This window comes from Grammomys surdaster, unplaced genomic scaffold, assembly GCF_004785775.1.
Source record: "Grammomys surdaster isolate TR1022 unplaced genomic scaffold, NIH_TR_1.0 214, whole genome shotgun sequence".
Lineage (NCBI taxonomy): Eukaryota > Metazoa > Chordata > Mammalia > Rodentia > Muridae > Grammomys > Grammomys surdaster.
Window position 1 is genome coordinate 1779949 of NW_021604659.1, and position 16293 is coordinate 1796241.

General features: G+C 43.7%; 1 protein-coding gene across 2 annotated transcripts in view; it reads left to right on the forward strand.

Annotated features, from left to right (window-relative positions):
• Positions 1-16293, forward strand: part of CUNH10orf90 (chromosome unknown C10orf90 homolog) — a 100525-nt gene that overhangs the window by 702 nt on the left and 83530 nt on the right. The window contains exon 1 of one of the 2 annotated variants that reach the window (XM_028772553.1): positions 10752-10909. The exons of the other annotated variant lie outside the window; for it this stretch is intronic. Coding sequence (XP_028628386.1) covers positions 10888-10909 — 22 coding nt within the window. The 5' untranslated portion in view covers positions 10752-10887. Of the gene's footprint in view, positions 1-10751; positions 10910-16293 lie in introns of those variants that run through there. 2 annotated transcript variants of the gene reach the window in all.

A 16293-nucleotide genomic window follows, 5' to 3' on the forward strand; every position in this document is an offset into this window, starting at 1 on the left:
GGGAGACGAGAATGAGAATACTTTGCTGTGGTGCTTTAAATAGGAATGGCCCCATAGACTTGTGTTTGAGTGCTTGGCCCATAGTGAGTAGCACTATGAGGGGGCGTGGCCTTGTCTGTGCCATTGTATGTTGGAAATGTGTGATCTGCTTTTTTCATTTTGATTTTTTATAGATTACAGTTAAGAGATCATATGAATCTCAGAAGAGACTGAACTTTTGGACTTTTAAACATTGTTGAGACTGTGATTGACTCTGGGGACTTTCAGTTGAACTGAATGCATTTCTGTATTATGGTGTGGTTACAAGCCTTGGGGATCAGAAATGCAATGTGCTGCTTTGACTAGAAGTGGCCCATAGTGAGTGGCACTCTTAGGGGGTGTGGTCTTGTTGGAGTAGGTATGGTCTTGCTGGAAGAAGTGTGTCACTGTCAGGGCAGGCTTTGAGATCTTGGTCCTTCTGCTGTCTGTAAATCAAGATGTAGAACTCTCAGCTACCTCCCCAGCACCATGTCTGCCTGCATACTGCCATGCTGATGGGACCTTTTGTAAGAGTTGCCGTGGTCATCTCTTCACAGCAGAAGAAACTAATACAGTTGCTTTCAGTAAGATTTCTAGAGCCAGGAAGAGATGGGGAAAGGGATAGCGATATGTAGTTGGAATTGCTACCACTGGGAGGGCAGCTCAGACCCCAGCCTCTTTGCTATGATGAAGATACAGACTGAGCATTGAAGACTCCCTGCAAGGCTGTTTTAGTCAGACCTCTGTTTCTGTGATAAATACCATGAATGAAAGCAATGTGGGGAGGGAAGGGCTTATTAGGTTCACAGGTTACAGTCCATCATCAGGTGAAGCCAAGGTAGACACTGAAGGCAGGAACCCGGAGGCAGGAACTAAAGCCGAGACCATGAAGGAATGATGCTTAATGGTTTTATCCTGTGCTTTGCTCAGTTTGTTTTCTTATATACTCTCCACCACCTGCCCAGAGATGGCACTAGTCACAATGGATCAGGCACCTCCATATCAATCGTCAATCAAGAAAATGCGTTACATGTTTGCCTACAGGCCAATAGGATGAAGGCATCTCCTCAGTTGGAATTCCCACTTTTCATATGATTCTAGCGTGTGTCAAGTTGACAAGCATAGTAACACAAAGGTTTCCATAGAGCAACTCACTATACAGATGTTTAGCCATGGGTCAAGGTAGGGAATGAGAAGCTGGAGTGAATATAGAAGGGAGCCAGAAATGGTCCAGAATCCTGCAATCTTGGAAAGGGTTGGCAACCCATTCCTTCTTTATAACCAAGTAGAGGGCCCAGTAGTCTGATGCCCTGGGTGAAATGGCCTGAATTTGTACATCACTCCCAGATGCCTAGCAACAGCCAGGAAAAGGAAAGTTGTTGCCAACCAAGGGAAGACAAACAGATGTTTGGTAACTCTATTTTATGTTGGGCTGTTTATACTTTTGTTAATACTTTGAATGACCCTGTCAATTAAATATCCCAGCTATCTCTCCTTTGTTAGAATATTTCCTGTATGTGGCAGCCTTTCATTTTCCTATGATGTCCCCTTGTGAACAGAAGATATAATAACTTATTGAAGTTCAATGCTTCTTCCTTTTTCCTATTTTATTGCTGTTGTTTTCTGAGCCTTCTATGAGACAGTTTCGCTAATTCCTAATTCACAAAGAAGTTCTGCCATATTGTATTCTAAAAGCTGTTCATCTGTGAATTTTCCCAAAATAATATCTGTGAAGTGTGTGAGGAAATGGTTAAGGTGAGCCTGTCTGCAGTGACCATTCTATGCCTATAAGGAAGTTTACTTGGTGGAGAGGGGTCAGTCCTATTTAAGCATTGTGGAACTGTCTTTGCAAATCTCTTATTTTTGTGTCTGTGTCAGGGTTCCTATCTTGAGAACTATTAACAACCTGGACCAAATAATCCTCCATTATAGCTAGCTGCCCTTGGTATCACATGGTAATTAGAAGCATCCTTGGCTTCAGCTAATATCACCTCCCTTTTCAGTGGTAACAACAAAAAATAATGATGGAGAGAGAGAAAGAGAGAGAGAGAGAGAGAGAGAGAGAGAGAGAGAGAGAGAGAGAGAGAGCAAAATGTTTTCAACATGAGAATTTATAAATAGACTGTGAGATTTTCACTGAGAACTTTCTAAAGATACCCTTTCCTACCCAGGGTGACAAAAAGTATTAACTACTCTATATCTTTAAAATACATTTTTAGTTTTGAGGCAGGCTTTTATGTAGCTAAGGATGACATAAAACTTGCCACACAGCCAAGGATGGCCTTGAACTTCTGATCTTCCCACTCTACCTCCTTAGTGTTGAGGTGCCAGATGTGTACCATAGTTCCTGGCTTTAAAAACAAGCTGTTTACTTGTACATTTTTTTTAGGTTAGCTGTAGTTGATTGGTGGGTTTGGTAAGCAATAAGGATGATATTTGGGTTTTCAAAATAATAATGGGCTACTCAGTCATCACTTACTACTATCATTTACTAATTTTTGTTTTTATTGTCAATATCTACTAATATGCTATGCCCACTTATTATTTTCTGCATTTCCGTATGTCTGAGGTTGTCTTTTATGTTCTTTTGTTGTTGTTCTTTTCTGCCAGTTTGGTTTTGTTCTTTCTCTAGTAATATATTGCCTTTCCCATAACTTTTAGAGAACTTAGCATTTGGTAGGACATGGCTGTTTCTCATCCATCTTTCTGCAAAGACAGATGTATTGGTGACCTTGACTAGCCATGAGTGACATGCCCTCTATACCAGATTCCCACCCTCCCCCATACATGGAGATTACAGTTGTCAGATGGCAGATAATCCCACAGGACCTTGGAAAGCAGCTACAGTTCATGTGGAGAAGCTCTCCCAATAGAATGTTAGGGAAGGACCTGGCATCCAAGTACTTGGTTAGGTCAGAATTGCTGGGCAGGTAAGGGAACCTGGAGAAGATTCTGAGGCTCATTCAATTCTTAGGGGTGGTCCTAAATGGAACTGATAGTGAATGCTGGCCCATCATGGCTTTGCCAACCTCTGAGCAGAGCAGTGTGGCCTTGAAACCTTGTTGGCTTCCTGCCCTAGAAACATGCTTTGAGTTACCAGGTTTTCTTCTTCCTTCAGTAATAGCTCCACTTAGCCTTGCTGTGCATGTCCCAAGCCCCCACCTAGTCCTGCTGCAATTCCCAAGTCTCCACCTACCTTTCTGCATGTCCAAGTTCCCACCTAGCCCTGCTGTGCATCCCAAGGCCCCACCTACCATCCTCTATGACCAAGCCCTCACCTAGCCCTGCTGTGCATGCCAAGCATCTTGAGCCAATTGCCTTGCCCATTGCTTCCATGAAGCCTCTTTATTTGATTTTGTTGTGATTTTATGATTTTACCATTTTATTCCTGTAAATCGCTCCTAGCTTGGAAAGTGTTCCAGAGATCCTTTATCTAGGTATCTAGAGATGCTAAATAAGTCTCTCCCTCTCTTTCTTCTACTCCCTCCCCCCTTCCCCCTTAATCCCTCTCCCCTCCCCCCTCATACTTCCCTCCCTCCTCCTCCCTCCTCTCCCTGCCTTCTGTGCTTTTTCACATCTCTGATCCCTAGTGGACCTGTAGCCAGTGGCTTCTCTGGCCCCTCTCCTTTCAGTCTCAGAGAGAAAGGAAAGGCCATGCCTGGAACAGGCAGAGAGCTGCAATTATTGAAGTTAATTCTTTGTCTCTCACTAAAGTTCAAGTTCATTAGTGAAACTCCCTTTGTCTTGTCCTTCTGCTTTCTGATGAACTGGTACTTATTTTGCAATCAAGAGCAAGAAAGTTGTATGTAATAATAACTAGCTTCATTAAGGTTTTTGAGAATGTTAGACTTGACATAACCTTCAGGAGGGCAGAGACTTTTTTTTTTTACCTGCTGTGTCCATCACTGTGACCTCAGTATCCAGGCCGGGGTCCTGTCCACAGTGAATGATTCACTAATGCTTGCTGTGGAGGTAAAGAAATGGAAATCATCTGATGCTTCCACAAGCAGGTAGGGTGCTAAAGGTCTTTTGGGAAACTGAGGTACAAGGAAGTAAGGTGACTTGTCTAGGTTAAAAGTTCAGGAGCTGCCCAGTTAGATGCACCTCCACATCTGTGGTATTCCCTCAGCCTCACTTATGATAACAGCTCCATGTTTGACCATCCATGGATAAGAGACACAGATCATGGGAGTCTGGGAACCACTGTTGTCATTTCTCCTCCCAGGAATACAGGGGACGGGGTGTAAAAAGGTCATTAAGCTCATAAAAAGGTGTTCAATATTGTTAGGCATCAAAGCAATGCAGCCACAACAGGCTATCAGTTCACGTGCACTTGGGAAACTGTAAGAAAAAATATGACAGACAATAACAAGTGTTAGCAAGGATGGAACAACAAAAATAAAACCAAAACCAAAAATGTAACTTGCCTATGCTGTCATTTATGACACAAGATGATCCAGATACTTTGGAAAATAATTGGCTTGGCAATTCTTCAAAGGGCAGGTATGGAATTACCATATACCTTAGCACTTCAGTGTACAGGGGCAGGCTTCTGCATGAAAACCTGTACACAAAGGTTTATGGTAGACTAGGTCAACCTAAATGCCCATCAGCTGATGAATGACTATCAGCTCACGTGCAGTCTTTCCAATTAACAGGGAATTAGTCTGCTATGAAAATGAATAAAGTCTCCATGTGTGTACAACACTAGGGAACTGTATAAACGATGCTAAGTGAAAGAAGCCAAGGGAGGCCACACCTCCCATCATTCCATCAAAGTAGTGTCCAGGATAGGCTAACCAGAGAGCAAAAGCAGATTAGTATGTAATGGGGACTAGGGTACAGGAACTTAGAGTAACTTCTCATGTGTCTGGGACTTCTTTGGGAGGTGATAGAGGTGTCCTAAAGCCACTGAGCTATGCTTATCCTGTTCAAGATGGAAAGTCTATGGAAAATAAGGTAAACTGAATAAAACTGTTACTGTAACATACAGTTAATCATTTGGGGTGCTGAGAATGCACAGCTTAGTTCAGCAGGAAGGAGTGTGGTTAGAGAAAAATCCAGAATGGTAAAGATTCAGGTCTTCTGTTCAAGTTTTATTTCTATTGCTGTGATACAATACCCCGAACAATAGCAACTTAGAGGGGGAAAGGGTTTATTTGACTTACAATTCCAGGTTACAGTCAATCATTTTGGGAAAGTCAGGGTGGGAACTCCAAGCAGCAGCTAGTCATGTCATATCTAAAGTCAGGAGCAGAGAGAATGAAGCCACCAAGCCGCCTGCTTGCTGTGGCTTTCATCCAGCTTTCTACTGTCCTATAGACTTCAGGTCCCCCTGCCTAGAGAATGGTACTGACCACAATGGGCTAGTTCTACATCAATTTGCAACCAAGACAATCTTAAACCAAAATGCCCACAAGCTAACTTGATGTAGATAATTTCTCATTAAGACTTCCTATGTGATTCTGGGTTGTGTCATGTTGACCCTTAAAGCTAGTGAGCACAACTTCATTATGCTTGACAGAGTGAGGCTGATTCTGCTGCTTCTTGGCTGAGACTTCTTGGAAAGCTCTGCCCATCTCTGGTCCCCTATTTCCTTCTTTGCCTTGAGGTAGGAGTGGCTATGAAGATGTTTCTGGAGGCTTCGAACTCTTATATGCTTCTTACCTCTCGGGTCAGTTTCTATGATTCCTGAACCATCATGAGGTCTGCCCTAAGCAGAAAAGGAGGATATAGCACGGAGAATACTGAGAACTTGCGACTGCATTCAACTGAGATGAAAAGCCCAAGAACTCTAGGGGAAAGCCTTCCAGGTGAAAGCAACCTCATTCTAATTGGTCAGCATAGCTGATAAGCTGTTAGGGAGTTCTGTAGAGGCTACTTCGCCTTCTAAGCAGGGAGCCAGCTAATGGCAGGGATGTGGACAGGCCTCTGCAAGCCTGGGCTTTTCCTCTGGTGTTGTGCTCTCAGATCCAGCCCAGTGATGGTGCCTCTCCTCACTCCCTAACCCAGCCACCTGATGTGCTGTGTGCAGCTAATGGCTCTTCTAATGAGAGATTTACCACTTGGGGCTTTCAGACGCTGCGCCAGCCTCATTTGTCCAGTTCTTGGCGGAGCTTGTAATCATCTCTGTGGGCTCCAGGAACCAGGCTTGCAGTTATGGCCAATTCAGTTAAACAGACTGTCGAAAAGAAGTCAGCAGTCCCATACACAAGTGTCACGTTGTTCCGCCATGACATCTTATGAGAATACCTTTGCATTTTGTTTCTCTAATGAACCTAAGTTGACAAGTTCTTCTGATGTTACTGGAGTGCATGCTTGGCAGCTGGGTTTAGGTGACCTTGGGTCATCTTGTGAAGAGGTTTCAAAAATGTCCTGTTTTCTGTCCTGGTGTTTGGACATCCTCTAGCCTTCAACTAGAATCTAATCACCCTTGCTTATCCTTTAGAATGCCGCAAGCCTATGCCTAATGACCTGGATAACTGGGATCCTATTACAGGCTGGATGTCACTCAGGCTGAAGTTAGAGAGGGAGCTTCCTCTTCTTGGTCACTGTCCCCAGTTTTTTGCCTGAATAATGGCTTCCCATGAAATCGAATGGCTGCATGACTTCAATATGGTATAATGATGATTTGTGTTCAGCAAGTCTGATGGAGAAGAAAGTGTAGTAGAAGAAGCCTGATGCACACTAGGCCAGTTTCCTCTTCATTAAAGGATAAAACTCCAAGTGGAGATCACAACCCTCTTCCATACACCTTAGCTCATGTGTCCTCAACACGTAATGCCCCAGCCATGGTAGGATAGGACTCCAAGAGAATAGGACATTGCTCAGAAGCCCAAGCAGAGATGGGACATTGGGTCCTGAAGGGATGTCAACCTGCTTAGGCTGCAACTGAGTGGGTTTGAATCTAATGTCCTTGCTGCCTACCAGGCCTCTTCCCAGATGACCATGCTGTGCCCTCATGGAGCCAGAGGAACAAAGACAAGATTCTCATCTTCTCTATTCTTTCATTAAGTGTTCCTACTACACAGATTCTGGTTCTCTGCTTAGGTTGCTAAGGAATGGCAAGAAGTTTGGTCACCATACCTGAACCCTGGGTTGCCTAAGCCAGGTTGCCCACTAGTGAGCCATACAACACTGAACGCCTGTGTTCAGTGGCAGCCATCTATTACCACCTATCACCGGCTCAAATCAAGATCCCCCTCCCATTTTCCCCTCATTCTATACAAGCAGTAGCCTAGGAGGAAATGGTAACCATCAAAAAAAAAAAAAAAAGGAGGGTTTAATATGACTGCTAAAATGATCTATGCGTCTACCTTTTCCCCATACATACATTTTCAAGAAGATACCACAAGGCTGGGGAGATTGGAAAACCTGAGTTCAACCCCCAAGAACCAATAAAGAAAAACACTGGGCAGTGTTGTACCCAGTAATGTAACCCCAGTGCTGCAGAAGTGAAGGCAGGAGATTCCCTTGGGCTGGCTGACTAGCCAACCTAGACTAGTTGGGGAGTTACAGGCCAAGGACACTGTCAGAAACTAAGGCTGGCTAAAGTCTGAGGAGTAGCACTCAAGGATGGTGCCCTGGTCTCCACGTGTGAAAGAGCTGCTGTATGTTCACCTAAGAAGGAACTGCGTAAGATCAAATTGGAGCTGCAGACTGAAAGACAAAGGGGAACCTGCAAGAAAGGATGAGAAGCCAGAACTCAAATATTTGTGCATCCACTGTATTGAGCATTCTTCACAGCAGCTAAGATGCAGAGGCACCCCAAGTGCCAGCTAACAAAAAACGGATAAACAGATAGGCAGGATGGCATCTATCTGTATGATGGATGCTACTCAGCTTTCAAAAGGACAAGGAGTTCCAACAGATGTATAACCCTGAGGATGTTATATAATGTGAAATATGCCAGTCACAAATGATGCTCGCATGTTGAACTCAGATGCTGTTCCTACTGCTGGGGAACTCATAAAGGCTGGAGGCTGGAGGAACGGCAGCAAGGGGTTGAAAGTAAGGATGATTTCTGTTTTGCAAGAGGAGAAGTTCTGGGAGCTGAGTGGTGTAACAGCATGACTATTCGTAGTGCCACCAAACACATGCCTAAAAGTGACAGAAAGGGAAAATGTTACATTATGTATACTTACAACATTTTTAAGTCACCCATAAGATCTCCATGTCACATCTCCCCCACCCCCATTAGGCCATGGACTCTTCAGATCCAGGGACTTCTGAGTGTTGTGTGCCTGTCTTCTCCTAGTGCTTTACTTGAGAGCTTAGTGAACATGTACTGCACTAAGGCTGGATGGTGGTGGTGGTGATGCTGTGTATACAAACACCATGAATGTGGGATTTGTACATGCCTTATCGTGTTGAGTGACCTTCACAGTTGAGGATACTCCCCTTATGCTGTCTCCCTAGAAGAGACTCATCTCTGCTACATAGCAGCAGCATCACTCCATCATGTTGCAGAGGGACTGCCCCTCATACTCTGGGGATCTTGCTCAATTAGATTCTCTAGGACTGAAAAATCCACAGGGTTTAAGAGTGTCACTATTTTACTCTCATAATTGACGAATTATGTGGACAATATCTAGTCAACATTTGCCTCAGGGTCAGTCCACAGTTCATTGTGAGCTGATGATGATACACCTTGGGGTCAGTCAGTGGCATTCACTTTGCCTAACTGCTTACAAAGGCACTGCTCATCTAGATAATGACCACGCGGTGGATGCCTCATCCCGGAACATAAAGCTGTCAGCATCCCAAATGATCTGTTTCATTGAAGGTCCTAAATTATCCAGCTGGCCATATCTCCCCTTTGGTCTTGGATGCTGCATCTCATGCTTGAGTAGCAGTTCATGTGTGCCAGGGCCATCTCGGCACAGGGACTTCTGTTCACATGTTCACTGTTCAGTCATTTCTCCAGGGTCTCATTGGTTTCCATCACAGCTAAAACAGCAAGCACATCACTGTGCTGTTAACCACAATCTTACCTGTAGGTCCATTGATTGTACCTTGTTTCCAGTAACCAACCATAGTCAGAGAGTAGCAAGTGAGAAATTACAAAAGCAAACAAGTCACCTGTTAGATGTTGCATTACGCATGCTGTGGGGGTGGCTCAGTGGGTAAAGCATCTGTGGCACCAGCATGAGGACCTGAGTTTCATTTTCCCAGAACTTACATTTAAAAAAAAAAGTCCAGAATGAGGGCTGGAGAGCTGACTCAGTGGATATGAGCTCAGTTCGGGTTGAGCAGAGTGAGGTCTGGAGTTCAGATCCTAACACCCATGTAACAAGCTGGACATTGTCCCATGCATGCCTGTAATCCCAGCCCTGAGGGGCATGCAGATAGAATGATTGCTGGGGCTTGCTAGCTGCCAGTCTAGCTGAAAAAAAAAAAAAGATAAGATCTAGGTTGAGTGAGAGACCCTGCCTAAAAAGAATGAGGTAGAGAGTAATAGAGAACACCTGACACCCTTCTCAGGACTCCTGACAACATATACAGTCATGTGCACCAAGGCACACATGGGCACATACAACACGCACATACACACATAGATAGAGGGACAAAGAGAGTTTTGTCATAGCATATTATTGTAATTGTTCCTGCTTTATTATTGGCTACTGCTGTCAATCTAGCATTCTGCCTGATTTTTAAATTGCACTTTGTCATAGGTTTCCCAGCATAATATGTAGCTAGTTGATCCCATCTGCAATTCTAGGCCTCTAGTTGAGTCTTGACTACTTCCCTTCCTAGATAAGGGAGAATAACTGGAGAAGCCACTTCAGACTGAGTCATCTATAAGTCACAAGATAATGTTCTTCATATTCTAGGGTCAAAGATATTTGATTGTAGAAAAGCCAACCGTAATAGCTATTACAGTAGAAAGAATGTCATATTCCTGAAGTTGATCTAGACTAGTTTTAAAAATTAGCAATAAGCAGATTAAATTGTTTAATGTTGTGGTCTTATCTGGGTATATGTAGTCCTAAGAAATTTTATTTATTTATTTATTTATTTATTTATTTATTTATTTTGGTTTTTCGAGACAGGGTTTCTCTATGTAGCCCTGGCTGTCCTGGAACTCACCTCAAAATCTGCCTGCCTCAGCCTCCCAAGTGCTGAGATTAAAGGCGTGCACCACCACTGCCCGGCTAAGAAATTTTAAAAATATATTTCTTTCTATTTTTTAAAATTATCTATTTCAGTGTAGGTCTGTGTGAGTGCAGGTGTTCATAGACTCCAGAAGAGGATGTTGAATACCATGAATCTAAAATTATCAATGGTTGTGATCCTTCTGGTGAGGGTGCTGGGAACCCAGTTTATGTCTTCTGCAAGAGCAGTGCGTACTCTTAACCTCTGAGACATCTTTGCAGTTCTCCAGAGAAAGTTTTACACCAACTCACTTGCTGTTTAGTAAGGAACCAATATAGTCAAAGCAAGTGAAATCTAAGAAAGTAGGGACAGGTTGGAAAGAAATCTGACTCCAGATGGTACTTAAAGGATTCTTGTTGTTATTTTGTTTTGTTGTTGTTGTTTTTCCTTTTCATGTCTAACTTTTCCTATAGGAAGCTTTTAAACCATTCTCTTGAAACTCATCTTACTTGTCAAATGAATCTCAGATGTTAATCCCAAATTAGTGGTGACAAGAAATGGCCTTGAGGTGGCTATCTACCACCTGGTTGCTAGGTAAACATTCCGATGATTTTGTCAGTTGGATCAGGGCAGAAGGTTGGGACTCTGACTCATTCTGAGAGTGTTGTAGCTATAGATGCAGACTGTGGCCATGTTCCTTGATTTAGCAAGGCACATCTTTGTCCTTAGATGGTCTTCGAAATGAAGTAATAGGCTTTGAAACATCAGTGGGACATGATTAAACTGTCTGGGGAAGGTATGTTCTTGCTTTTTCCTCACAGATCTCAGAGTATAAATGTTATGTTTGTCTTGTACATATTTAATGTCTTCACCTGACCTGACATCCTAGGTACCAAGTTCCAGAGAAAAAGAGGAGATATTTATAGGAGTCAGACTGCTTAGCAAGTGGAAGAAAGAACACCATGTTATAACACTTGTCTGGGATGGGGCTATGAGCTGACTTGGGTCCCCTAAAAAGATGTAGCAGACCAAATCCTTGATGGTGTGGATGTGATGTTATTGAACAATGTGGTCTTTGAGGATGTGGTTATGTTTAGGGGAGATCACACTGAATTAGGGTGGTTTCTAGACCCAGTGGCTGCAACCTTTACAAAAGCAAAGGGATTTAGAGGTATACGCCCATGACAAAGATGGATGTGGGAAAATGGAGATAGAGGTCTGAGGCAGGTAGCTGAAGATATGGACAACTCAGAGAGTCCTTCTGAGAGGAGATGACTTTGAACTGTGTCAGAGATAAAGGGTTAGGAGTTAGCCCAAGGAAGGACTGGGAGGCAGTACTTGTAATCAGTCAGTTGAAGGTTGTGAAGGAGTTGAAGGTACCCACATCCAGGATGTGAAGTAGTTTTGTTTCAAGGCTTCCTGTACCGGTTCTCTTGAGCCCCTGTGTGATCATATATGTACATTCCAGTGTTATATTTATTTTCTAAGCCATATTGTGAAGAAGAAAGCTTTTTTAACAAGAGGAACCTTAGATCCTCTCTATGTGGTCACTGCTGGTGGTGTTATGAAGAGATAGCCAAGCTTGCAAGGAGATATGATTTGTGACCCCTGGCCCAGGTGTGAGCTGGCCAAGACCAGGGAGCATAAGTAAAGTATACTGATGCAATGGAGGGTAGCTTTCCTACCAAACCAGCTTTGCCTTGTGGGAGGATCCAGGAGGTGAGAGAAGGCAGGGCTGCTGAGGGTAATGCTTCTGTTTGTACTGTAGGTAGGGGCAATATGAGCACTCACTAAGGACATAGAAAAGATGGATGGAATGGAGAGCTCTAGGGAAGTTAACTGATCCCCTTTTGAGAAAGACTGTGTTGGGAATGACTAGAAAGAGCTCTGCTGTAAGCTTTTAAAGTATCTTTTTTTAGTACCATTAAGATGTTACTCATAAAGGGGACCTGAACCCTCTGGCTAGATTGTTCCACCTGTATTTGTTAAGGGGAAGTAGAAATAAACAGAAACCATCAAGAAGAGAACCCAGAAAGGTAGACGGACGAATACAACGTTCTAGAAGTCCAAAATAGAAATCTCTAGAGGCTCAACTGAGGTTAAATCCCATAGAGACAGTGAAATCTAAATCTGAAAAGCGACTTTTCTCTATGAAATGTGTCTTAAAAAACAATGGAAGGAGCTATTGTTAAGGAGGCAGTGGCAATCAAGAACAAGCCTTGACTCCTGTCCGATTAGAAATGCTATTCTACAACATCTACCAGAACAGGGCAAGGCGTCTGCACCTTTCCTCTCCTCTGTCACAGCGCCTTAGATGTGAGTGAGTACACTCAGGCACACACAGGCCCCCACACACTCCCGTTTCCATGTGGCATTGGTGGATCGGTTCATTAGGCAATACACAATGGCGGTTGTCTGCTGTTTGTAGGGACAGCTTGAGTCATGTTAGACAATGCGTAGGAATTTATTATTCTGTAGGTACATCCTACGAGTCATCAATGTGTGAGTAGCCCTTGTCTTATACTTTACCTTGCTCTGCTTTCTCCCTTGCTTTTGTCTTCTGCTTGGTTATGCTACTTTCTCCCCCATCCCTTCCCATTTCTGTTTAAATTCTCCTATGATAATCTTCATAGTCATCTTGACAGAATTCTGAATCACCTAGGAGACACACCTTTGGATGTATCTGTGAGAGTGTTTCCAGAGATGTTTATCTGAGATAGGAAGACTTCCTGAGCATGGATGGGCAGCACCATCCCCATGGCCTGGGGTACTGAATTTAATGAACAGAGTCAAAGGAGAGAGTGAGCTGCATCACCAGCATCAACCCCCGTTTTCCTACAGTAGACACCATGTCTCAGTGTGGCCAGCTGCTTCCCCAGTCCGAGCCACTCTCCCTGATGCACCATGACAGACTGTAACCTCAGACTATGAACCACAACAAACCTTTCTTAAGTTCCCTTTATCAGTCATTTTGCCACAGCGATGAGAAATGTCTCTAATGCATGCCAAATTGTCGAGGCCACTAAACTTTTCCTGACCCCCTCAATTGAAAGAGCTTCCTGTGTCAATCGGAGGCCTGTAATAGCAAATCCTCTATGACATTGCCTTGACATCCTATGGAGAGCAGGGAATCCCTCCCACCTCTTGCTGCTCAGCACAGGGCCTGTCTCTTTGACAGGATGGCTCAGTTTGTTGGTACTGGTGCAGCCTGCTGTGGATACTTGGAGCGAGACCAGGGAGTAGAATAGCTTTGGGTATGTAACTCAGGTTGAGTTGAGATACAACTGTGATTATTCATTCCAACAAACTCAGGAGAGCATCTCTTAGTGTAAGCTAGTGAGTTAGTAAATGGACAAACAACCAGACCATTAAATGCCTTGCACCAGCAATGATGACCATAGGTCACTAGATGGTTTTAATTTGTTGTATCATAAATATCAGCTTGCTGATGCCACTGCTGCTAGTTTTATACTAAGTGAAGCATCATTTGGTCCCCTTGCATACATGTGGGGCACAGATCTTTGAGAGCTGAAGGGTAGTTTTTGAATCAAAGCACCATGGTTCCCTTCTGGGTCATCAGACATACCATCCATAAGGGGTGTTACTAGTCTGAGATCATGTTGGACTTGTGATGCCTCATGTGCGAAAAACTGGCTGAAGCATGGATGAATATCTACACTCCTGTATAGGATCCTCACTTGGTGGATCTGCGGGTGGTGTTGGCTGGTGGCATTATTAGAACATATGTTTCTTATCACTTCCTTCAATGTTGGTCCTGCTGCTGAAGGAGCATACTTGGAGAAACTCTGCTGTGGGATAGCCTTGAGGGGTGGTTAGCCATTACAGCTTTCCCCCAAGAATCAAAGCCCTCAGACAATTGAGAGCACTCAAGAATAGATAGACCATTCTTAAGAGATGACCCATAGGCAAGTGGAGGGTATTCAGTGGAGGAGACCTGAGTGAGGATGTTGTTCAAGGTAAAATTTGGCCTTTGGCTCTATCATGGTCTTTTATATCATAACCATGGTTGGTGGCTCTAGTCCCTTGTGGAGAATGATTCTCAGGGAGACGGAAGCTCTGCGCTATGGACAGCAAGTTTCAAACAGCAAAGGAATAGAGTAGCAATCCAGCAATGGGGAAGCTATGAGGACTCAACAGCATCAGCTACATATGCTGACTTTGTAGATGGAGAGAACAGAAGCAGTGAGGTCAAACAATGTCGCACCTATATCACTACAATTGACACCTCAGCTGTGAGTCTTCAGACACAAAGCCTAATTGGGCATGTATCCTTCAGTTGCTCAGACCCCATAATCTAGGCCAGCTCTTTTCATGAAAGGCCATTTCCCCACACAGGCACTTTGCTGGTTTTGTAGATTGCCTCATATACTGTATTAGTGTCACAATCACAGGCTTTTGGCTTCTTTCCATTGTGTGTCATTATAAATGTTTTTCTGTGTTGTTACATAGATGTCATATGCATATTTCAAGGTTCTAAAATTCTACCTACCTGAATCTTCCCCCAGTTACTGTGATACAAGAAATATGATACCCTCAAATATGCCCATATTCAGATACATTCTTCATATGAAGACATTACCTTGGATTGTCCAGGTGGGCTCACTCTGGTCCAGGAACCCTTCTTCAAAGGAAAGAGTAGGGAAGAGTCAAGGAGAAGGGACAGAAGCAAAGGCAGAGGCTGGAATGAGGCAGATACAGGTTAAGCAATATGAATAATGTCTAGAAGCAAGAAAAGTCAAGGAGAATAATCCCCTGCTAGCACCCTCAGAAAGCAATGCCTGGCTGCTAATTTGATTTTAGCCCAGTGTTAGATTTGATATCTCTAGAGGATGCATTTGTCTTGTTTTGTTACAGCAGGTGTAGGAAGCTCATACTTAATCACTCATGCTGTCTAGTCCCAGCAGCCTTCTCTTTTCCCCCCTAAAAATGAAGCTATTCACTCCCAGTAGTGGGCGTGACTCAAAAATTTCCAGTTACCCTGTGAAGTAACCACCTCCATACCCTTCACCACATAGGGAGGAACCCACGTATACTAAAGCAATGTGCTCAAAGCCACCCATGTACCCAGAGCTGTGACTCCAACCCTGGGACTCTGTGGTGCAATTTTAGTGGCTGCCTGACCTGTTAGTGCCACCACATTAGTGATGTTGGATTTTGGCAAAGAACTGCCTTGACTCATGCCTTGACTCATATCACCCTCAGCCATTTATGGCATATTTACCTGATATCCTTGCCCAGTGCTTTAATGAGGATGTATGTCCCAGAGAAGTGAAGGCAAGGCCTGTGTTTCTGCAGGAGGTATCATTTTCTGCATTTATGGATGAAGGCAGGGTCCACAGCTGATTCACTGAAGGTTAGCTAGGGCCAAACTAGAGCACATGAAAAACCCATCTGGTCCCCAAGACTGTGAGTATTTTAATGTTCTCACACTCATACCATGCTACACAAGCAGCTCAGGTGACTTCAGTCTTCACCAGTTTCACCGTCTGACCATCATGAAGCATTGACGCTGCACAGGCACCCACCAAACCCTTCAAGTCTGACATTAGTGCTTCACAGAAAGGAATCTGCACGTCACCTTGAATGACCCTCTGTCACCCAGTGACAGTCATAGACGGAACCACAGCCCAAGACAGGATGTAATGGAGGTCCATTGTCACTCAAAGACAGGCTGTAATTGAGGCAGGCTTTGAGTGGGTTAGAAATGACCCTTGAAAGCCCCCAAGGTCAAATCCTGACCACTTCAGAAATCTACCAAACTTAACAGTAATACATTATGTGATTTTTCACCCACCTCCCCCTGACAAAAAAATGTTTTAACTTTATTCAAACAAGCAGGAAATCTTATCATGGTACTGGAGATGAAGTCCCCACCCCAGCCCAATTTCATCATATTCTAGAATTCTGACATAAGATGTTAGATTTAGGGAGCCTGTTTTTGACATGTTTAAACTCCAGGACCAGGGGTTAAAAACACTTCATTGTAGTGTGTTTTTAAAAAATCACATTCTGTAGAGTGTAGTCATAGGGAGACAATGTTTTGCCCCTGGTCTGAAGAGACTAGGACTCTGGCTATGCTTGCACAGACTCTTCCAACCAGGTCTCCCTATATTTGACTCACATTTCTGTAAGGACATCCTGGCAATATTACTGTGAGAG